General features: G+C 44.1%; 1 protein-coding gene across 3 annotated transcripts in view; it reads left to right on the top strand.

Moving 5' to 3' along the window:
• The first annotated feature begins 306 nt into the window (after positions 1–306).
• TDRD5 (tudor domain containing 5) overlaps positions 307–24,497 on the top strand; it is a 120,867-nt gene continuing 96,676 nt past the window's right edge. For 2 of the 3 annotated variants that reach the window (XM_033916886.1, XM_033916885.1), the window contains exons 1-3: positions 307–446; positions 4,023–4,262; positions 18,152–18,523. In XM_033916886.1, the coding sequence (XP_033772777.1) occupies positions 338–446; positions 4,023–4,262; positions 18,152–18,523 (721 nt within the window). In that variant the 5' untranslated portion in view covers positions 307–337. Of the gene's footprint in view, positions 447–468; positions 685–4,022; positions 4,263–18,151; positions 18,524–24,497 lie in introns of those variants that run through there. The other variant, XM_033916888.1, reaches the window with a different exon arrangement.

Genomic DNA, 24,497 nt, shown 5'->3' with positions numbered 1-24,497 from the left:
TTCGTTCTACCTAAAACCTATACTGCCCTCCCCACCGCCCTTAACTCAGCCTCCAAGTCAATGCATTTGTTTCATGCATATTATTTGTAGAACCGGGGCAAAAAAGCCCCACAAAAAGTTATGCATCAGCATCGATCTTATAACGCCCAGTGCATTATATAACACTTACAGTTTTGGCGATAAACTACGGCTAACTAGCACTTATGCCGAAAGTCATCGGAGTCCTGGCTTCAATAAACAGATAAGGAAGGAGGTCATCCCCCGACCTACTGGCACGTGGGCGGGGCGACCTCGACGCGCGGCGATCCAGCTGCCACAGGTGATCAGGTGACCTCTGATGCTATCGGGGGCCTGTGCACGTGTCAGTGTGAGTGAGCCTAGCGGCTGCGCTGAATTCCCGAACAGCGAAATAGCACGCGGTACGCGGACGTCTTGCTGCATTCCGGGTACGTGGTTAGTCGCTGAGAGGCTCCTACCCTCAGGCCCCGTTCCCGTACAGTTCTTTATTTGCATCTTGAGCTCGCCCGCGATAGGCCCCGCACTTTTCCTGTTCTAGGAAAGCGCTCCGCTCTACTCTGAGCGTAACTTCCTGTTTCCAGCGATGGGGCATTCGCCCGAGGGAGTGAGGTTGTGCTAGAAGGGATGAGGCACAGGAGTTGTGGGATTGGCGGTGGGCGACCTCAGGTATGAGGTGGAGGGGTTTTTCAGGGAGAAGAGCTAGAGAGTGGACAGGGAGAACAGGGAAGGGCTAGCAAGTTGGGCTAGGGAGCAGGAGAGATCGGTGCTCCGGATCCCGAATGCTTGGTATCTCTGTTCTAAGAACCTTAAATCACTGTGCCTGTCCTGGCAATTTGCCTGACTGTCTTTGGACTAGTTTGGTCTCTCTAAGAATGGCAAGATTTTGTAGGTTTACCAAACAGCTCCAGAAAAAAGAAAAAAAAAAAAAAAAAGAGGACGGATTGAGATATCCGGGTTTTACTTCCTTTGAAAGCAGTAGAAGTAAAACCCACATATCTCAAACTGACCTTTTTCTGGAGCCATTTCGTAACTCTATATAGGAGGGCATTTCACTTGGATAAAGAAATTTAGACGTGGAAGGGGCATATTATAGATCAACTTAACCATAAAGGTTAGTTGTAGTTGTTTCCCTTGCAAAAAAATGTGTTATACTGCCTGTTACCAAGTGGTTTTCAATTAAACATACATATTTCATTAAGACAAATATCATTAGGAAGACAACATCTTACTTTACATCTTCATTACTAACTGCTAAAATATATTACATAAATTAACTAACAAATAATTGTTTATAGCAACTTCTTGAAATTTACATGATCAGCACAGAGTCGCACGTTCCCCGTTAATGCATTCCACATTTTCACTCTAGCTAATGAGAACATTGTAGCCCTGGTCACAGCATAGTGCATTCCCAATTCCCAAGTCTGTCCTGATAGACTGCCAGTGGACTGGATGTTGCTCCACTGGTCCATTTTCATCACTATGACAAAGGAAAACCTTTACTGGAAAGTTATACAGTATTGTCCCGGTCATTCGCAGTCGGCGTATTCATGGTCCCGGTCATTCGCTGTATTTTCCGACTGCGAATGACCGGGCAGGAGAGAGCAGCTGGAGCACTGGCGAGTGAAGGAAATCACTTGCAGTATGCTTTGACCACCTGTTCCTGCACTAAAGTTGGGCCTCACCAATCAGGAGCTGCCCAATGTCTCTCGCTGCCAACAAATACACACAAAAATCCCCTCAGCAGCAGGAAAAATACCCAATTGATACCCACCCCTCGCAACAGGAGAGATGCCCAATCAACACCCCCCCCCCCCCAACTCCCCTTGGCAGCAGGAGAGTTGTATATGCTCTCCTGCTGCCAAGCATCCCTCTCCCCATGCCTCAGATGACCCCCCTCTTACCTTATTTTCAGATGACTGGCTGGAGGGATGCCTATTCCTTCTGGCCAGCTGACCCACCTCTTCAAAATGGTGGGCCTTCCCCTCCCAGATGCACCGGGGTGGGACCTGAGACTCTGATTGACCCAGGTTGTTTAAGGCCCCTCCTATGGGTGGGTCCTTTCAGGGCTCATGCTGTTTGCGCCTTTCCTCCTCTGGTTCCTCTTTCCAGAGATCCTTTCAGAGCCCACGGTGGAAATTCTCTGGGAATAGGCAGTCCCAGGGCTCCGCCTTGCATCCGTGTGGGCAGCCCAAGAAGTCACAATGACGCCAGGACTCCAGCCCCTCTATGCAAAAGCGGGAGCAGGCTGCAGAACCTTCTGGAAACATGGGAAGCTTTCACGACTGACCAGTGGATTCTGGAAGTCATCAGGGACAGCTACAATTTGGAGTTCGCACATCTCTCTTCCTGGTTCGTGGACTGACCGGTGGCCCTGCCGGAGAGAGCTGCTCAGGTCCAGGTGACCCTGCAGAGGCTGTTCAACATTCAGGCAATTGAATGGGTACTAGACACAGACTTGGGATCCAGCAGATACTCCATATACATTGTCGTGCTCAAGGTTCAGAAGATTAGAGGCCAATCCTGGACCTCAAGAACGTTAATGCTGCTCTCAAAGTGCTCCATTTTTCTATGGAGACCTTCTGATTGCTAATAGCCTCATTTAAGTCAGAGGAGTTCCTGGTAGCTCTCAACTTGATGGAGGCATACCTCCACATCCCAATATTTCCAGATTACAGGCGCTTCCTTTGTTTTCATGGCCTGGAACAGCATTTCAGTCCAAAGCTCTCCCATCTTGCTAGTTACAGCCCCTTGGACCTTCACCAAGGTGTTGGTAGTGATGGCAGCCCATCTGCACAAAATGGGTTGACTTGTCCATCCTTACTTGGATGACTGGCTCATCATAAGAACATAAGAATTGCCGCTGCTGGGTCAGACCAGTGGTCCATCGTGCCCAGCAGAAACCTGGTCCATTCATATTTTCCAAGTTTTTACAGAGTGGATGTGGCCGCAACGGAGGACTCCTCCTTTGGGTCCTCAGTATTACGAGCTGGTGCTGAGGTCCCGCCCTAGATTTTGGGGACAGCTTTTGTATGGCCTGTCCATCCAGAATGATGCACCTATTGCACTAGAAAAAGAAATTAGGTGTGTCATTCTGGAATCCCGTCCTGTCGGTTATTTCCTGTGCCTGCCTGCTGTCTCAATCAGAAAGTTCAAGTCAAAACTGAAATTTTTGATGTCAGTCAGACCTTAAGGGGCAAATTTTATAAACGGCGTCCTGATTGTAGGCAGCGATAGGCATCCTATCACTGTCTGACCATCCGATCAGAATGCATATTAAAAAAAAAAAAGACACCCCAATGAGGGTCACCTACATTGTAGGTGTTTTTGCGAGCCTAGGGAGATGCATAGGGCCACCTAAGCTCGCCAAGGCTAGGCGTAGTTTCGCCCGGAAGTGGCCTTAGATGGCCCTAGGCGCCTAAATGTAGGCAGGCACAATGCTGGTCTACATTTCAAATAGATGTGGCTGCTGAGTCGAGTGCGGCAAGGGAATCTCTACTGCAATCAGTTAAGCAGCTGCGGCAGGGAACCTGTATGCCTTCCCCCCCCTTTGAAGACGACTGGCAGGAGGGAAGCCACCCCCCTTACCCCTTATGGGAGTGGCCTAAGAGATCTGGCCAGTCGGAGTCTTAGGCCACTCCCAATGCATCTCGGAATGCACTGGGAGAGAGGCCTAAGATTCCAGTTGGCTCAGGTGCCTAAGGCCCCTCTGTAGTGTGTTTGCAAAGGCAAAGAACAGAGAATGTTTTACTGATAAGAGACAGAACAAAGAATTTCTAATTCAGAAAACAATTTAGGGAATAAAATGTAAATGCCCACAATGAAGTTTGGAGTGTGCTGTCATATTTTAAAACAAGAGTTCTCATCTTAGACTTCAGAACCCATTCAGCCAGTCAGGATATCCATAATGAATATGTATGAGATCTGTATAGAATGGAGGTGGTGTCTTAAAATAAAATATATGTACTGATACTGATATTTTTGCTTTTTCTCTATTTCTATAGTTGCAAATATGTCGGACCAGGAGAAGATAATTGAAACTCTCAGGAAGGAAATCAGGTCTTTGCTAACTGCAGCTAAGGAGGGTCTGACACCTCGGCAGTTAGAGCAAGATTACCGCTCTATGATTGGTACCTATCTTCCATTGCGTCCCTTAGGATACCGATCCACTATGGAACTTGTCGAGGACATGCCTGATGTGGTCAGAATCTGTGCCTACAATGATGGTAGCATTATATTGAATGGTGGGTGGACATCTGCAGATGTAGTTATATTGCACAGTATTGCATGAATAGCCTTTTAAAAACAAAACCATATGAAAAAATGAAACCACGTATGTGCAAATGTCAAAAAGCTGCACAATGGAACAATTTATATTAAACATGCGTACTTTGTGAGTAAGTGAGTGTTGAAAAAAACCCAAAAAAATATATGGGAAATTCTTTATTTGGCAAGTGGCTAGAGATAATGGAATACCCAGATAAAATATTTATATAGTATTTCAAGGTATGTACAATAGTTGATACACTTAATTATTTTAACTCAAGTTTATAGCCTTGTCAAGGTAGATTAATAAGATGTTACATATAAGAAGCTTTGACTTGAGTGAAGTTTTGATTAGGAAAAACTAAACCAGATGATTTATAGAAGGTATTAAGGAAGGGGCATCTGGAACTGAGTGAAGCTGTAAGGAATCTAGCTTCATAAAAGGCAAATAAGAAATCAACCAGTGGGTGGGATTCTGAGTCCTTTTCAGGTGACTCTCCATCTGGAGAAAACGTCTTTTAGAACTAATTTATTGTGTGATTATTCACAAAATCCAACATGGACCCATGTTTTAGCAGTAAAGTACCTTCTTTGGGTGTTAACACATTCAATATCTGTATAAGAACATTAAAAAATAATAAGTAAAAATTAATATTTCTTGTACAATCCTATTTTGTTCTGGGACCAGTGGTTATTTCCCTTAACCTGCCAGGATCTGTAGGAAGCCTCAAAACTTCAGAGACTTTTACCCCTCCCTCTCATACCTCATCATTGAGTATGCTTCTGTGTACAGCAGTCTTTCTTCCTACAGGCCAGGAAGTGGAGCTTAATTTTTCTGCTCATGTTTTCATTTCGTGGTATTTCAGTATTTTTGTTTGAGGTTTTCACACTCATGCTGTGGAGGTTTCCTGCGGGGGGGACATCCTTGACTGCAGGAGATCGCAGACCATTGAAAAAAGTCTACTTCTGGGGGTTCCCTGCTAAGCAGTGAGCCCCCTGGACAGCCTGCACATCAGATCGGGGCTCAGGGTCCGTTCCCTTGTGAGCTTGCTCACCCCAGGTTCATCTGCTAGTGGGTAAAGCGCAGGCTGAGTGGTTCCGTGGAGGCGCAACTGGGATTGGAGCCAGACTGTGTTCCTTTGTCAGGTGGCCCGTGTAGCATGTCTGTGGATGGCGGAGGTCTCCAACAGTAGAAGTCAGGCTGGTGGGGCAGTCAGAAGATTTGTATTTGTATTACAGGCTGGTTGGGAACGGAAACTGAAGCGAATGGCGCGTTAGTGAGTAAACTCACCCAGACTCCACGCTAATGAGGAGTAAGTTAGCATGCCACCCCACTGAGCACTAATGATATCAAAACGTGGGAAAACTGCCTCCAAGGTGCTCCTGCTGAGAAAATACGAGCTGCAAGGGGAGAGCATGGAAGCACAGGAAAGTTGCTATTAAAATATCCTTACCGTGAGCGGACGAGCCATGAAGGGGCGAGTGATTGATGCCGGCTGTGTGGAGGCGTGGAAGCGCTACCTTTGGGTTGTTCTCACTGCGAGTGACAGAGGCTGTGAGGGGAAGAGCGCGAACTGCGAAGGAGATTGTTTTTGCATCCAGTGGACTGGGGTGGACTCCACCCGGCTGAAGAGAAGGGATTGTCCTGCGACGCTCTTGCTTCTGATATGGGTTGTGGAGGAGGAAATATTTCCTCTAAACATATCCTGCCAAGCTCTATTGAAGACGTGTTGGGCGAGACCAGAGATTGGCCCAGAAATGGAAGTGAATGGAGGGTTAGTGAGTAAAATCACTCGGACTCCACGCTGACGAGGAGCAAGCAGGCATGTCGCTTCATTAGTCGTTAGCAGCACTGAAGCACAGGAAAACGGCCTCTGAGACATCTGTACCCGAGCAGCGAGGGGGAGAACGAGAACTGCAGAGAAAATAACTTTGTGCCCGATGGACCATAGCAATTATCACTGGGACAAAGAGGAGGGGCTACTCCGCGGCGCTCCTAATACAAGGGCGAGTAGCGGAGGAGGATGACACACTCCCACTAATGGACCTTACTGGGCTCTGTGAGGCGAGGAGGAGTAGAGGAGCAGTGAGCTGAGGAGGGTATAACCCCTTCAATGGACCTTGCCTTTAGCCACGAGTGCTTGAGTGGTTGGGGAAGGTGATCCCCCGCCAACAGATGCTGCCCTGTCCCACTGGGTGTAGAGGTGAAGGTGCAGTTTGAGTGTGAGAGTGGTGCTCGCTGCAGGAGCACAGGCTGTGGATGAGGCAATTGGTTTTATCGGAGAGGATAAAGCTCCAGCTGGTGCTGAGAGAAGCACAGGAAAGGAGGCATTGTCCAAGCCTCATCAGAGAGAGGCAGAAACACAGAAGTAGGGCTTGAGCTCTGAAGATAAGGTCGATTTGAGGTGGCAAGCAGCTGAGTTGGTTAAGGATTGTGGCTGAGGACTTTTGATAGAGATCCCTGATGGTCTTTTTGGCAGGGGTGAGGCCTTATTTTTTTTCTTGAGACTTTGTATCTAAATTTTATTGGCTCAAAAAAACAAGTGGTCCTAGCCCTATTGGAAAAAAATTTTTGATTAGACATTTGGACTGAATGAATTTTGGAAATATGGCTACTAAAAAAAATAGACCTGACCTTAAAATGTTTGCTTATCGCGCAGAAGATGTAGTAGAAATGCCAGTCTCGGAACAAAAATCAACACAACAAGTAGAAGAGGAGGCAACTGTACTTGGAAAAGAAACATTAGAGACATTAGAATCCCCATCAGCAGACTTGGCATTGGCCAGTAAGGGGGATTTACTACAATGGATGGTCGATATTAAACTATCATTAGCAGTGTTCACTTCAGATATCAAAATAAACATTGATGGCCTACATAAAAAAAATGGATGATATAAGCCAGAGTCTTCAAGAATTTGAAGAAAGGGTTATCTCACATGAACAGGAGCTAACGGAAATTCAACAACATTGCAAACAAATAGATCTATCAATAGAGGAGCTACTTCTCAAAGTCGAAGAAGGAGAAAATAGGGCTAGGCGAAATAATTTGAGATTCCATGGGATACCTGAATCGGAAGATCTTAAAGACCCGATAGCTTATATACAGTCTATATGCCATAAGTTTCTGCAAACAGAAAACCCAGATGCTGAACTCCCAGCTATAGAATTTGAATGGATATATCGAGCTCTGGGTCCATGTAAATTGGAGAGGCCAAGGGATATAATAGTATGCTTTTTAAGATATCCACAGAAAGAAAGAGTGCTACAAGCCATGTGATGTGGAATAATGCAAAAGTGGAACTGTTTGCAGATATCTCTTCAGTAACTTTGAAATGACGCCGAGATTGCCGTGAAGTAACCAGATGCTTGCAACAAAATAATATCCGTTATAAATGGCATTATCCATTTAGGATTTCGTTTACGCTAGAAGGCAAACAACATAAAGTTACGTCAGCATTAGAAGCCCAACAACTACTTATACAGGCCAAACTTTGGATTACTGAGGGAGAAAAACAGCAAAAGGAACCATCACAACCTCCACCCATGGGATTGCCAAGTCAGAAATGGCACAGAGTAGAACATAAAAAGAGATTACAGAGACAAATAAAATAAAAAATGATCATAATAACAATGAGAAGAATTGTTGATATTAAAAAAAAATTTAATTCAATAATTGTTAGATAAAATAAAGATACGATGTTGCAAGGGGGCAGATAATAGTAAAAGTTGTGGAGAGCTAGGTTAGAATTAACTTTCATCGACTCTGATGTCTGGAAATGGATCAGGTACCCGGTCCCACCGACTGGTGACTGGATCTGGGTCCAGAGATAGACGACGAGAGAGGTTTAGAGGGGTAAGAGGAATGGGGGAGAAGAGGGAAGGGGAGGAGGGTAAATTATATTTTGTTTTTTTTTTTAGGAATGATTGGATGGGATTGGAGTAAGGGAGATAGTTGGGGAGGTAAGGGGACCTGGGGAAAAATTATAAGACCTGTAAGGATAGGAAAGTTAGAAAAAAATTGAAAAGAAGATTGAAAGAATGTATGAAAGTAAGCTAAGATTAGGAAGCCTAAATGTGACTGGACTTAATATACCTCAAAAACGCCAGCTGCTTTTAAATGAGATGAAAAGGTTGAATTATGATATATGCTATGTACAAGAAACACATTTACAAAAATCATCAGAAAAGATGGTCCACTATATATCCGGTGAGAGTTTGGGCTTCTAATAAAAAGGAGAAAAAGAAAATAGAATACTATTTGATAAAAAATTGAAAGTCCTCACAAAGGCTGAATGGAGGGATATGAAGGGAGATGGATCATTTGGGTGGGGGAACTAAATGGGGAAAAAGTGACTTTGGTGAACCTTTATGCTCCTAACCTTAATCAAGGGAAATTTTTTGAAGATCTTTTGAGTATAATCTTAAAAAATCAGGAAAGATTATTATTAGTGGGAGGGGATTTTAATCTGGCCTCTGTCCCTCGTTGGGATACTACGAGTACTAAAAGTGATAGATAGGAAAAAGATAGGAAAGAATTAAAAAAGATAGGAAATAAATAAAAAGATTTTTGGAAGTATTAAATTTATTGGATGGATGGAGAAATCTACATATGTTAGGAAGAGATTATACCTATTACTCTCCCCCACATAAGATATATTCCCGTATTGATATGATCTGGTTGGATAAATCCTTAGGAGGTAAATTAATAGATGCAAAAATAGAGGAAACTAGCTGGGCAGATCATGCCCCAATCTGGGTGGACTTAACCTGGGGATATACTAAAATAGGGACACGATATTGGAAACTAAATACTTGATTAAAAGATCCTAAGGTAGTTCAGAAACTAGAACGGTCTATTAAAAATATTCTGGAAAACAATAGTACTGATCTTTATTCACCCATTACGATTTGGGAATCTTTAAAAACTGTTTTAAGGGGAGAATTGATTTCTATAGCCTCTTATAAGAAAAAGAACCGCGAAAAGGAGGAAAGAAGATTAAGAGAAAAATTGATGGGATTAGTAATACCTAATGCAATGCGCTGTCGCACAAAATTCAAATGTAATCTTATAAAACAATAATTTTGAGATTAACTGGGATCTCAAGTGCTCACAGCCATAGTATTGAAGTATTTTTCAAAATCAATGGCCGATACCGTGAGCTATCATTGAACCCTTATGTAATCTCTATTTTCTCTTCTGCTTAAATTAAAGCCCCGATTAAAGCAGTTGGTTATGCAGACCACAAAGAAGTCTCCTAGAATTGATGTGAGACTCCAGCCGAAAGTATTTTCATGTCATGATTAGAAGCGAGTGAATGTTATCGCTTTCCTGACAAAGCCCCGTACAAAAGTTTGGGTGCGAAACGGAGATCTTCCGTAGAGAATAAAGGAAATAAAGTGAAATACAGTATCTAAGTGAAGGATGTGAGAATGAAATATTGAAGTGAACAAACATCAGGAGAAATACTAAGAAAGAAAATAAGATAAGTGATTTTACGCTATATGAGATAGTGAAGCAAATAACTTATACATTTTATAAAAAGAAAAATTATCAAAGAAAAAAGGAAGAATAAATAATAAAATGCATAGATAAGCAGAAGAGAAAATAGAGATTACATAAGGGTTCAATGATAGCTCACGGTATCGGCCATTGATTTTGAAAAATACTTCAATACTATGGCTGTGAGCACTTGAGATCCCAGTTAATCTCAAAATTATTGTTTTATAAGATTACATTTGAATTTTGTGCGACAGCGCATTCCATTAGGTGGATAGTGAATTTCACAATAATAGATTGAGTGGGATTAGTAATACAACATAAGAGGGGATCGGGTGGGGAACAGATTAGGACTCAAATAAAAGAGATTCGTATGATCCTAGGAAAAATGGAAGATGAAGCCATTCAATTTAATCTAGACCGCCTTAGACTTAAACATGAATCGGGCAGGGAAATTATTAGCATACCGTATTAAGGTACAACATTTACACGGTAATATTACACGCATACGATCTGAACATGATGATCTCCTGTCAAAAGAGAAGGATATCCATGATAGGTTTATGGAATTTTATAAGAAATTATACACATCAGAATATCAGGGACGGGAAGCATCTTTGTCACAATATCTGTCTCAGAATGAAATAAGCTTCAAGAAACAGAGGCCCAAAGAATGGATGAAGATATAATAGAGGATGAGATATGAGGAATAATACATCGTATTAAAATAGGCAAATCCCCAGGAATGGATGGTTTTACAGGGCTGTTTTATAAAAAGTTTATATCTTATGTAACTCCTTTATTAGTAAAATTATTTAACAACTTAAAAGATAGAGAACAATTGCCATACTTTATGAGATTAGCGGGAATCACAATTTTACCTAAACCAGGAAAAGATAATACTGTGCTAGCTATAGACCTATTTCCTTATTGGGAATAGATACAAAAATTATGGCCAGAGTTCTCGCTGATAGATTGACATCATATATGCCATCACTTATTCACCCAGATCAGGTAGGCTTTATCGTTGGGAGGCAGGCTTCTGATGGGATTAGGAAGGTGTTAGATTTGGTATGGAGGGCTAAAAAGGAAAGAACAGGATGGGTAGCAGTCTCGGTTGATGCTGAAAAAGCATTTGACCGAGTTGAATGGAGGTTTATGGATGCAGTTTTGGGATTGGATATTTACACTATATAATAGCCCATTAGCATGTGTTAAAATAAATGGACTTTATTCCACTACATTCGAACTTCAAAGAGGGACAAGGCAGGTTTGCCCGTTATCCCTCTTGATTTTTGCATTAGTTATTGAGCCTCTAGCACAGAAAATCAGACAATCCTAACAGGTAAAAGGCCTGAGGGTGGCGGGAGAAGAGCAAAAGTTGTCTCTGTTTGCAAATGATATATTAGCTATTGTTGAGGCATCTGAGAAGACTATCTGCCCTCAAGGATATCATGGGTGAATATGGCCAACTATCGGGATTTAAAACTAACTTAAATAAGATGGAAGTGATGAACATATCAGCATCGATGGAGAGGATTGCGGAATTACAAAAAACAGTGCCCCTGAGATGGGTAAAGGGTCCCATTCATTATCTGGGAATAACTATGGGAGCAGACTGGAGGCTTCTGTTCCAGCAAAATTATATACCATTAGTAATGGATATTTAGAAAGGTAGAATAAGTTGTTCATCTCATGGTTAGGACATATGGAAGTGGTAAAGATGATGATTCTTCCTAGGTTTCTTTATTTATTCCAAGTATTACCAATAAAAATTTCAAAACAGTTTTTCCAAAAATGGAATAATATAATATTGAGATTTATATGGGGAGGTAAGAGTCCAAGGGTTGAAAGACAGGCAATGTTTAAGTCTAAGGCAGAAGGAGGACTAGGTCTACCTTCATTGGAGAATTTATTATAAAGCAGCACAGCTGAGAGCAATAATTGAATACCATTTATCTCCATCTAAGCTTTGGGTAAGGTTAGAACAAGCAATGTTAAATGGGAGAGAAAGCGTTAGGGATCTGAAATATTTACCCTGGGTGGAAGAAAAAGATTTAAACAAATATAAATAATCCTTTTAGTAAATGCTCTCTGGAAATATGGAAAAGTATCAGGAAAAAACTTTTAGGTACAGAAAAAAGTATTTCCCCCCCTCCATTTTATATGCGTGGGATTTTGCACCAGATAGGGAGGGGGGAATTTTTAAGAAGTGATGTTTTATCTCAATTCTTGGATTATTATAAAGCCTTATACTCTTCTGAGCTAAATTCAAATAACGACAATGAAGGAAGAGATTTCTTGAAATCTATTGGGCCCAAAGTTCCAGAGCATATAAAAGAAAATCTTGAGGTGCCTATCAGTGTTCCCTCTAAGTGGGCGGGTGTTGTGAGCAAACTTTTTTCACTGTGAGCTAAAAATATCGGGCGCCAGCAAGTTATGAGCCAAATAAATATGTTGCTTTCTACCACAGAACTTCCTTACGTTTGTATGGAATCTATCCCCTTTCAACTTTAGAGAGTGCCCTCTCGTTCTCCCTGCCTTAGCTACTAAGTCTATTCCCTTCAGTACCTTGAATGTTTCTATCATGTCCCCTCTCAATCTCCTCTGCTCAAGGGAGAAGAGGCCCAGTTTCTCTAATCTTTCGCTGTACGGCAACTCCTCCAGCCCCTTAACCATTTTAGTTGCTCTTCTCTGGATCCTTTCAAGTAGTACCGTGTCCTTCTTAAAGTACCAGTGCTGGACGCAGTACTCCAGGTGAGGGCGTACCATGGCCCGGTACAGCAGCATGATAACCTTCTCTGTCTCTTCAGTCCAGCATCTGCCCCTTCCATTCACTGTCTGTCTTTCCCTGCCATCTCTCCTCCTGCCCCCCCCCCACCCCCCAATTTGGTCTAGCATCCATCATCTTCCTTCTGTTCCCCTCATGGTCTGGCATCTCTATCCTTCCCTCCCCCCTGTGGTTTTTAGCATATCTCTCTTCTCATTTCCTCCACTCAGATCTGATCATTCTCTGCTCTCTCTTCCCTTTTCTTCTCTGGTCTTCCTTCTCTATTTTCTGCCTCCATCTAAATTAAATTCTTTCTTACTATTTAGTCCCGTTTCCCTCTTTTCACTGTGTCTACACACAGCTTGTCACCCCTTTCCCTCACCCCTCCATTATCTTACTATTTTCTTCCCCCTTTATTTATCTCCTCCTTCCATCCAGTATGTGTTCTTTCCCCACTTCCATTCAGCATCTGCTCTCCCTTCTCAACTGACATCCATCTGCCTTCTGCTCTCTCTCCCTTCTTCTCACTTCCATCATCTGTCCCCTTCTCTCTCTCTCTCATCTCCTCCATTCCATCATCTGCCCCTTCTCTCTCTCTCTCTCTCTCCCCCCCCCCAACTTCCATCATCTGCCCCCCTTCCCCTCACCTTTGTGGGTCACTTTCTTTCCCCTGAGGGTGGCTCATGTCACAGGGGAAGCTTTGGCCGAGCAGAACCGCTTGATTGACAGTGGAACTTACTTGATTGATGTCGATGCTGGGGCCCGTTGCCGTTTGAAGGAAAAAAAAAAAAGGTGGAAAAAAGGAACCTGTAAAGGCGAGAGGAAGGGAAACCTCCAGGACAGCTGCTTTTTGCCCTCCTTCAGCGGCCCAAGAGTTCAGACCAGCAGCGGCAGCTCTGTATGCTTTTAACTTCGGCACAGAGCTGCCCCTAATCAATAGTTTAGCGCGGTTTCATGAGGCAGCCTCGGGGCCTTTGATAGCCGGCCCGCTTCGATGATGCGATGTGGGCCGGCCTAGCAAAGGCCCCGAGGCTGCCTTATGAAACCGCGCTAAACTATTGATTAGGGGCAGCTCTGTGCCGAAGTTAAAAGCATACACAGCTGCCGCTGCTGGTCTGGAGGTGCGGAGACAAGGCAGGAGGCAAACGCGGTGGAAGGCAGGAGTCCCGGCGAAGGCAGGAGTCCCGGCACAGCGACTGCAACAGGAAGTTGCAAGTCAGCTGACGCCGGCCTTTCGTTGCGGCGGGGACCGAATCCTTTGCGGACCGGCAAGATTTTGTTTGCGGACCGGCGGTTGAAGAACTGTGCTCTACACTGTGTGCGCTGTGACGAGAAACTTGTGCGCTGCGAGGTAATATTTTGTGCGTCAGCGCACCCCAGCGCAGCTTAGCGGGAACACTGGGCTATATCTTTTTCGGAGCTCCAGTCAGCATTGAAGTCTCTCAGAGCTGGGTCCGCTCCAGGTAGTGATGGATTTACAATCTTTTCAAAATATTCTGTTACCTTACCTTTTTCAATTATATCAATCACAACTGGCGAAAAGTCAGATATCAGGTACGATGGCAGAAGCTCTTACTGTCATTTTGTCAAAGCCAAACAGAGATCCCATGTTGGTTTCAAACTATAGGCCCATTTCTTTAATTAATGTGGATGGAAAAATTTTGTCTAAAGTATTGGTTCTGAGGTTAGCTAAGGCTCTCTCATATTATCGGAATGCACCAAACGGGTTTTGTTGCTCAAATACATTCTGCAAATAACACTAGATTGGCACTTCATATGCTTAATTTAGCAAAAACAATAGATGATCCAGCCTTCTCTGTATCTTTGGATGCAGAGAAGGTCTTTGATCGAGTAGAATGGACTTTCATGTACCAAGCAATGGATTGGTTTGGGATAGGTTCCGGATTTATTCAAATGATTCAAGCCTTGTATAGTTCTCCCTCAGCCAGAATATATATTAATAATACATTCTTGGAGCATTTTTGTTTAAAGAGGGGAGTTAGACAAGGATGTCCCTTATCTCCTTTGCTTTTTGATATTGTTTTGGAACCCTTGTTGTTAGCTATCCAGCAGGCAGAGGAGATACAGGGAATTCCATAAGCAGGTCAAGATTATAAAGTTTCGGCTTATGCAGATGATATATTGCTTCATTTGAAAAATCCAGAATTGACCATCCCTCATTTACTGGAATTGATTGATCATTTTGGTAAATTTTCCAGATATAAGATAAATTGGAGGAAATCAGAGAACATAAGAAGTGCCATCTCCGGAACAGACCCTAGGTCCATCAATTCCGGCGATCCGCACACGTGGAGGCCCCGCCAGGTGAACCCTTGCATAGTATTAGTCCCCATACTCTAAGCTTTTCATAAGAGATGCGCATCTAGCTTGACCTTACCTATGTATATCTAACTTACCTTTAAACCCTAAAACGGTGGGTTCCGCAATTATCTCCTCCGGGAGAGCATTCCAGGTGTCCACCACTCGTTGCGTGAAGCAGAACTTCCTGATATCTGTCCTGAACCTGTCCCCCCCTTAGCTTCAGTCCTTGTCCTGTCCGTGTCACATTAGACATTGTAAATAATTTTTTGTCGTGCTCTGTTTGGTCGATTCCTTTCAGTATCTTGAAAGTCTCGATCATATCCCCTCGCAGTCTCCTCTTCTCAAGGGAGAACGATCCCAGTCTCTTAAGTCGTTCCTCATATTCCAAGTTCTCCATGCCCTTTATTAGTTTCGTTGCTCGTCTCTGCACCCTCTCAAGTTCTTTTTAAATCCTTTTTTAGGTATGGAGACCATTGCTGGACGCAGTATTCAAAGTGTGGTCTGACCATCGCTCTATATAGCGGTAGTATTACTTTCTCCGATCTACTCGTGATTCCCTTCTTTATCATGCCTAGCATTCTATTTGCCATATTCGCTGCCGCCACTCATTGCGCCGACGACTTCAGGGTCCTATCGATTAATACACTAAGGTCCCTTTCCTGTTCGATTTTTCCTAGAGTTGCACCCGACATACTGTACTTGTGTTCCTTATTTTTTCTGCCTAAGTGCATGACTTTGCATTTTTCCACATTAAACTTCATCTGCCATTTATCTGCCCAATTTTCCAATCGACTCAAGTCGCTCTGTAATTCCTCACTGTCCTTCTGTGATTTGATTGTCCGGCATAGCTTTGTGTCATCTGCGAACTTGATGAGCTCACTAGATGTTCCATCCTCCAGGTCATTTATGAAAATATTAAATAAGATGGGCCCAAGTACCGAGCCCTGGGGCACACCGCTAGTCACAGTTTCCCAGTCTGAGAATTTCCCATTTATGCCCACTCTCTGCCTTCTGTTCTCCAGCCAGTTGCCTATCCATCTTAGTATGTCTCCTTCTATTCCATGGCCTTGCAGTTTCCTGAGGAGTCTTACAAAAATTGAAGTAGGTTCGTCAAACATGACTTCCCCTTCCTGAATCCATGTTGACTGGCTCTCATCAGGTCGTGGGTGTCTAAAGTGCCGGGTTATGCTGTCCTTGATCAGCGCCTCAACCATCTTCCCAGGGACCGATGTGAGACTCACAGGTCTATAGTTGCCCGGTACTCCTCTTGATCCTTTTTTAAATATCGGCGTGACGTTTGCTATCTTCCAGTCGTCCGGTATCTGTCCTGTTTTGATTGACAGGTTGGCAAGTTTTTGTAATAGTTCACCGATTTCCACTTTTAGCTCTTTCAAGACTCTCGGATGAATTCCGTCCGGTCCAGGAGATTTGTCACTTTTGAGTTTGTCGATCTGGTGATAAATCTGATCCAAGTCGACTTTCACTCTGTTGCTCCCTTGAACACTTCCACTGCTTCTGGAATTGTTCTTCCATTGAATGAATGTACACTGTGTAAAGGGAATATTTGATCCATTTCAATTCCTTTGGAAGGAAGAGGGAATAAAATACTGAGGTATAATGATTCAAAAGACATTGGAAGATACAATTATACTAAATGGAAGATCCTTATTGTTAAAGGTCAAATAAATGTGTGAGCATTGGAATCCATTACATCTGTCTTGGGGGAAGAGTCCACACCATTAAAATGATGATTTCACCTATAGTTTGTTACCAAATGAGTATGTTACTAGTCTATTTTCAGTTATCTTTTTATAAAAAACTAAATGGGATTCTTTCAAAAAATCTTTGACTTGGTAAAACTCCTAGAATAGCCTGAGTATCTGCAAAAATCTCAATCTATGGGAGGGGTAAATTTTCCAAATTTTTACGCAATGGCCACGGATTTGGACTTGGAGAATAAGATGTACAGCATCAGCATCTATGAGATAAACTTATTTATTTGTTTGTTTTTTGTTATATAGAATATTTTGGATGCCTGTTCGTTTGCAAAAATTGGATAATACAAAATCTAATAGATGCTGGCACTGTCAACTTGAAGTAAGGACACTGGATCATCTTTTATTCTATTGCCCGTTGATACTTAATTTCTGGAAGTCAATTTGGGGCAAAATTAACATGGTTTTAAGTGTCTCTATTCCATTGTCATATGGCGTGATTTTATTTGGGACATTGTTAACACTTAATAGTCCAATTGACAAATATAAAAATAGACAACTTCTTATTATGACTGGGGTGGCCATACAATTAAATACTAGGAATTGGAAAAATTGGGATAGGTTAAATTTTTCTTTTTGGTGGGAAACACTTTGTTTATACTATCGATATGAAAGGATGATAGCAGAATAATCTGGGAATAGTAAGGTTTTTAAAGATATTTGGAGTCTATTGGAGTCATTTGTTAAACAACGGAATGATTACTATCTTAGTTCCCTGAATTAATTTGGTTTCCACACACATCCAGGTATGAAGAGAAAGGTGGGGGGAGGTAATTTGTTTCAGTTATTTGCAAGTATGCAAGTGCTTTTCTTTGATATTTTTGAATTGCACATTTTGTATGCTTTGAAAATCAATAAAGATTTATTTTTTATTTTTAAAAAGGAAATATTTGTATTTTCCCGCCACAAAAAAAGAAAATCCCTTTTATTTTTCTTAAAGTAATTTCTCATTATTGTAACCTACAGAACATTTTTGGAATGGTAGAAGATGTATGGAGGGGAGGAACTGTGGCAGCATGGGGAATTGAGAGGAAAATAAATAAATTGAATGAAAGATGCTGGATGCAGGAACATGGAAGATGAGTTGCTAATCTTTGGGTTGCTCCTGCCTGCAGTATTTTTAAAGTCTAATTCAGGGGTGTCCAACCTTTTGGCTTCACTGGGCCGCAATGGCCGAAAAAAATGTTTCTGGGGCCGCGCAAACGCTGCAGCAAGACAGAGGAGGGAGCCAGCAAGATGGTCAACCCCCCTGGGGCAGCAGAGGAAAACACTGCATCGCCCTCGACCAGGGCCGCACAAAATACTTCACGGGGCCGCAGGTTGGACACACCTGGTCTAATTTAAGCAGGTTCATGAATGAAATAACTGGAAAATAAAAAGGGTTTATTTTGCTAGTATTAGACTTATGATTTTGTGATTTGTGTTACAAGCAGCCACCTTAGACTATTCTCATTCAGATAGAGGTTCACAGGTTAAAATCATTTGTTTTGTACTGTTTCCAGCTATTCCAGATGAAGCCACAAAGAAGATAGCAGATTTGGTATCCAGACAGAAGGACAATCCCAAAGCAAGGTTAACACACAGATACCAAAGAGAATTAATTAGTACCCACTTAAAACTGCCTCGCCGTGGTAGGACCATTCCTATCCTCCCTGCAGTAGTGAAGAGTGAGCTGAAAGATTTGTTATCTAATTCTCCAGTTTTGCTGTCTGACTTTGAGAGGGCTTTCCTCAAGCGATTTGGACATAAGTTCCAGTACACACGCTATGGTTTCTATTCCATGTTTGAAGTACTGCGGGCTGCATCTGATATCATCCAGGTACAGCAGACGAGAGCAGGCTCTTTGCTAACCCTGAAGAATTGCTCCTCTAGAGGTGAGACACAGAAAGAGTCACCAGATGAAGTGGCAGTTTCTGAGTTTTCTCTTGTGTTTTTTTGGAGGGAGGGGAAAGGAATCGGAACTTCTTGACTTTAAATGAAGAAATGGTGAAGCAGTATCTAGGCCGCACGACTGGGTTGTGGCCCTAGAACAGTGGTTCCCAACCCTGTCCTGGAGGACCACCAGGCCAATCGGGTTTTCAGGCTAGCCTTAATGAATATGCATGGAGCAGATTTGCATGCCTCTCACTTCCATTATATGCAAATCTCCCTCATGCATATTCATTAGGGCTAGCCTGAAAACCTGAATGGACTAGTGGTCCTCCAGGACAGGGTTGGGAACCACTGCCCTAGAGCAGTGGTTCCCAACCCTGTCCTGGAGGAACACCAGGCCAATTGGGTTTTCAGGCTAGCCCTAATGAATATGCATGAAGCAAATTTGCATGCCTATCACTTCCATCATATGCAAATCTCTCTCATGCATATTCGTTAGGGCTAGTCTGAAAACCCGATTGGCCTGGTGTTCCTCCAGGACAGGGTTGGGAATCACTGCCCTAGAGGACTGTGATTGCTCAACCTTGGACTATGAGAGATGTTTTAAGTCTTCAAGAAGAAATAGATCTTTGGTGTAATGGGATTTTAGTGTTACCTGGGATTATAGAAGGCTGGATTATGAGTTTTTACACCTAAAATACTTTCTAGTGTGTCATTCTGGACAAGTGGGTTATATCCCAGTGCTCTTGAGCATTGCAGAAGGAATCCACTCTGGAGTTTTTCTGAATCCCTCCTTCACAGAGGGCTCTGTTGACCCCTACAGTTTATTTCCTTCTGTACGCAAACCTGAAGAAGGGTTTGATGTGCTCAGCTTATTTCTTTATTTTTTTTTTAACAGTTTTTGGTGTTTTGGTTTTTTTTTAATGGGTTTGGTTTCGGTGCTAAGAGATCCCTTAGTAGGGAAAGGGAATGGGGACTTGTATACTGCCTTTTGTTGCTTTGTTATTTCAAAGCTGACATTCAAAGCGGTGGGCACTAGTGCTGCCCCATTTCCGATTCGAATCAATTCGATTAAAAAAAATATTGGCCTCCCGATTCAGTGACTGCCCCTTCTCCCCGTGCCTTCCTGTGTTAGGGGGCGAGGGGGGAGGATTAGTCAGGAAGGTTTGCATTTTCCTGCAGCGTCCCCATGAAGGCCTGCATTTTTTCCTGGCTTCCCCTGAGGGCCTGCAACCCCCCGCCTGAAGGCCTGCATGTTCCCCCAGCTTCTCCGCTCTTACCTTAAGATAATACTGCAGCCTGCAGGATCACCGGTGCTGTAGCGATCCTTGCAGCTGCCGTCGTCCTCAGCAGCACGTTCCCTGGACGTCGGAGAAAGGGCGGAACTAAGGCAGAGGGAATGTGTTGCTGAGGACAACAGCAGCTGCAAGGATCGCTAAAGCACCGGTGATCCTGCAGGCTGCCTTATTATCTTAAGGTAAGAGCAAGGAAGCTGGGTGAACATGCAGGCCTTTGGAGGGGGCAGGCCTTCAGGAGAAGCTGGGGTAACATGCAGGCCTTCGGAGGGGGGGAAGGCCTTCAGGGGAAGCTGGGGAAACATGCAGGCCTTCGGAGGGGGGCAGGTCTTCAGGGGAAGCTGGGGGAACATGCATGCCTTTGGGGCAGGCCTTCGGGGGAAGCTGGGGGAACATGCAGGCCTTTGGGGGGGCAGGCCTTCGGGGGAAGCTGGGGGTACATGCAGGCATTCGGGCAGGGGCAGGCCTTCAGGGGAAGCTGGGGGAACAGGCAGGCCTTCTGAGGGGGGAGTCCGGCCTTCAGGGTAGGGAAGCCCTGGTGTAGAAGTACACGGAAGGAGGGAAGGGGGGGTTCAAAGAGATGTGCATATACCGGACTGGGGAGGGAGGGGAGGGGGAAGAAATAATGGGTCTAAAAACAGAGGAGAGGGAGAGATGGTGGACAATGGGATTTAGGGAGGGAAGGAAAAGAAAGGGAAAGAAGTTGGACACTAGGGATGGTGTTGGGGGATAGGGGGTGGTTGGGAAGAGAAAGGAAGAGCTGGTGGACCCTCGGGTGGTTGGGAAGGAGGGAGAGATGATGGATGAAGGGTTGTTGAGAACAGGAGAGATGGTGGGGGTCCATCGCTGCTACTGTGAAGATGGAGGATGGAGGTGAAAAAATGAAAGATGCCAGACTTCCTGGGTAGAGAAGGAAAACGGAAGGGGAGGACAGAGATGAAAGATGGATGGTTAGCACAGAGAAAGAAGAAAAAAGGAGACCCTGATCAGAAGACAATCAGAGCCTGGGACCAACATGATTTCAATAATGACCAGACAACAAAAGGTAAAAAAAAATAATTTTATTTTCTGTTTTGTGGTTACAATATGTCAGATTTGAAATGTGTATCTTGCCAGAGCTGCTGTTAGACTGCAAATGTGGGCTAGGATTTAACAGAGAGAAGAAAAGTCTTTTTAAGGATCAGCACTGGGATTTGATCTCACAACCTCTGGGTGCAGAGGCAGCAGCAGTTCAACCAGTGAGTCACAGCTCTTCCTTTTTCCTGTGTGGAGGAGAAGCAGACTGAGGTCTGCAGTGGACAGGCCAATCCATCGTGATACATTTTGGAGCTTGGGGGTCTGGTCCATTGGAGCATCGCTTGCCTGCGTTGCAGAGGCTTGAGCATAGGCTGTTAGGTATCCTGTAGGGGGCTCAGCGGGGTCGTACAGGATGCTAACTTCGTTTTGCCTCTCCCCCCCATTTTTTTTGGGTCCATGGGGGTTGGAGACTCCGATCAAACTGGCATCCTGAAGATTCAGTGCTGGAAGGATGCTCCGTTTTGAGGCAGTGATTTCTTCTCCCATATCCAACTATCTTTGGAGCTGAGGCAGGCTGCAGCACTTTGCCAGCACAAGTTGCAGACTGTTACAGCCTATGAGGAAAATCAAGGGGGGGTCTGTAAATCTTGTTTTTAAAAGTTTCTGCATACTCCCTAATATTCCCCCTCCTCTAAAATTGCTAGTAGTTTTGTTTTATTTTAGCATCTTGGAACTTTTTTTGGTGCCAAAATGCTGCCATGGCATCCATCTTGGATTTCCTGACTCTTTTTTTTTTTTTTTTAAAGTGCTCTCCAGAAGCTCCAAATCACCTCAGGCTCTTTTACACTTAATTCATGCCAGGTCTGCGCTGGATAGGCACCCGAAGAGCGCTTTTGCGTCATGTGCCATACAGCACATGAAGGGTGGGAGCGGTTGGCTTAGTCTCTCTTTTGCTCTCTGAGGCTGAGAAAAGGGCAGATAGCCCATTGATTCAGGCCAAATTCCTTCAAGAGCACCGGGATGGTGGTCATCCTGAACAAGGGGCACGGAGGCCACAGAGTCCTAGAGATGCAAGCTGGAGTCCTCTGACGGAGACTCCGCACTGCCTAAGACAACCATTTTCTGCAGAATTTTTAATCTGGTGTGGAGAGCCTTTCAGGATGGCTGATTTCCACAGGTAGAGCATGGCAGTGCACCAGGAGATACGCAATAAGGTTGGGACTCCCAGGGCATTTCTGCCTCAAGTTCAAAGGCTGGCCAGATTCTGGTCGACCTTTCTGAGGGAGTAATTGGTCCCTGAGCATTAGAATGCTCCTGAAGGGTCCCTCACCATAGCTATGTAAATGGCTCGGCTGTATCTGATGGCACAGCAGTTATTCTTTCAGCCTAAGATAGAGTCTTGGTAGCGTAGGTTACCAAGTGCATGTCTCCCTGTCAAGTGTGGGAGATGTGGTATTATCTAGTTGGGCAGGGTGGCTGTGATTATTTAAATGTATTTCAAAGAGCTAGCCTTGTGAATCTAAGCATCTGAAGCAACTCCCTTTGTGTCACGTGCCTGTCTTACCAGGTTGCGGAATCCTGAGCTGGCAGAGGGCAACCTTTGTTCTTGTTCCTATTGGATGGTGTGGATTATGTAGCCAATGCTCTATGATGACATTAGAGTCATGATCAATGTTTCGGCTTCTTCAATCTCAGCCCGCAGTATGCTCTAGATCAGGCAATGAGCTCAGGTTTCCACCTCCAAGTCTGTCCTCAGCAGACTTCCTTTCAGGGGTCAGATATTGTTTGAACAGGACTGGATGATCACATAACCAGTTTGGCAGGTCATTGACTGACTTCTTTGCCTGGCAGCAGATCGCAAAACTCTAGTGACTCTGAGCAGTCTAATTTTAGTGGCTTCAGGCACTTTTGGCAGTCCTCAGCAGGAGCTGCCTCTCGAAGATCTTCTAAGAATCCATACATAGATTCTCAGATCCCAGGCAGAGTCTTTGAGACGATGCAGTGACACCAGGTCCAGAGCGCTCTCTCTAAAGATAAGGGGATGGCTCTAGATCTCTGTGGAAGTCTGGGCACAGATCTTGATAGATCATTCAGAGCAGTTACAAGCTCTAAGTTACCCAGCCCTAGTCAGATTGGGTGGTGGACTTCCTGTTGGGGTGTCCAGAGGAGGCAGCAGGGTCGCAGGTATATCTCAGAGGCTTTTAAGTTTTCAGGTCTTAGACTTGGTGCTGCCTGAAGATTCGGTCTCGGACACATTCTCTATACTTCGTTGGATCCTACAATGACTCAGATGAGTGGAGATCCCTTCTGGAACCTGTGTCACACAAAGACAATATGTTCAGTTAGAGTGGTAGCTCCAGGAAGTTTCTGGCCTCTCTTGATTTTACAGACCATATCCATTCCCATGTTTCCAACTCACAGAACTTTACTTATGTTGAATGTCCTGAAAACTATTGTCAGTTCTTAGCCTTTCCCTTTGAGGCTGGCAACAGTGTCTCGCTGGTTCACCAAGGAGTTTGTGGTGATAGCTATCCATTGAGATGGACTTACAAGTTTAGGTATACCTGGACATCTGACTGATGATAACTTTGCCGTTCATAGCAGTAGAGCAAGCTGTGGCTCATGAGGTCTGTGTTCTGCAGAACCAGGTTTGCTTAGTGCAGGACTAGGCAATTCCAGTCCTTGAGAGCTGGAGCCAGGTCAGGTTTTCAGGATCTCCACCATGAATATGTATGAGATGGATTTGCATGCACTGCCTCCTTGAGATGTAAATCTATCTCATGCATATTTATTGTGGATATCCTGAAAACTTGACCTGGCACCGGCTTGCGAGGACCGAAATTGCCTACTCCTGGCTTAGTGGATTTCTGAAAGAGCCACCTGATTCAGTCCCACTCTCTGGCATACTTCGGGGTCCTTTACAACATGACAGATGGTCATGTCTATCTTCCAGAGGCATGCAGACAGAAAGGCACCAAGAATGTGCAGCTGAATCTGGAAGTGCGGGCCTGGATGTTCTGGTCCAGCCGTGGTTAAAGAGCGATGTACAGATGTACGTGTTTTCTTCGTGACTGATGAAAGGATTGCAAGCCATCTGAGAGCAGTCATTCTGGTGGCTCCAGATTGACCACCCAGACCATGTTAGGCAGACCTAGTGCGTAATCTTACAGGCGCAGGTCTCACCCTACAAGTATAGCTGGAACCTCTTCTCAGGGACAATTGGTAGGAGCAGTTCTGGAATACTTTGATCTTTGAGGCATGGCTCTTGCACGCATGGTGTTAGCGCACAAGGGTTACTCAGAAATAATCATTGCTACTCTGTTTGTTTAGGTCTGCTTATGCTAAGGCTTGGACAGCTTTCCAGCACTGGTGCATCAGGGAAAAGGAGGAGCCTTTCTCTGCTCAAGTCTCTGTGGTGTTAGCCTTTCTCTAGGCTGGTCTTGCTGAGGAACTCACAGTGGCATCCTTTAGAGGCCAAGTAGTGGGACTCTCTTGTTTTATGGCTGGAGTCTCATCAATCAATTTAAATCTTGACAATCTTCCCACACAGTTCTGAGAAAGGCACGAGCCACAACCTTAAATATTACTAAAAACGAGCCTCAGAAACTAAGGTGAAGTAATCCAAACACTCGTGGTGATATGGAAAATGTTTGTGTTCTAATTT

Source organism: Geotrypetes seraphini, chromosome 12 (genome assembly GCF_902459505.1).
Source record: "Geotrypetes seraphini chromosome 12, aGeoSer1.1, whole genome shotgun sequence".
NCBI lineage: Eukaryota > Metazoa > Chordata > Amphibia > Gymnophiona > Dermophiidae > Geotrypetes > Geotrypetes seraphini.
The sequence above is the reverse complement of the archived record's forward strand: the minus strand, read 5'-3'. Positions and strand labels throughout refer to the sequence as shown.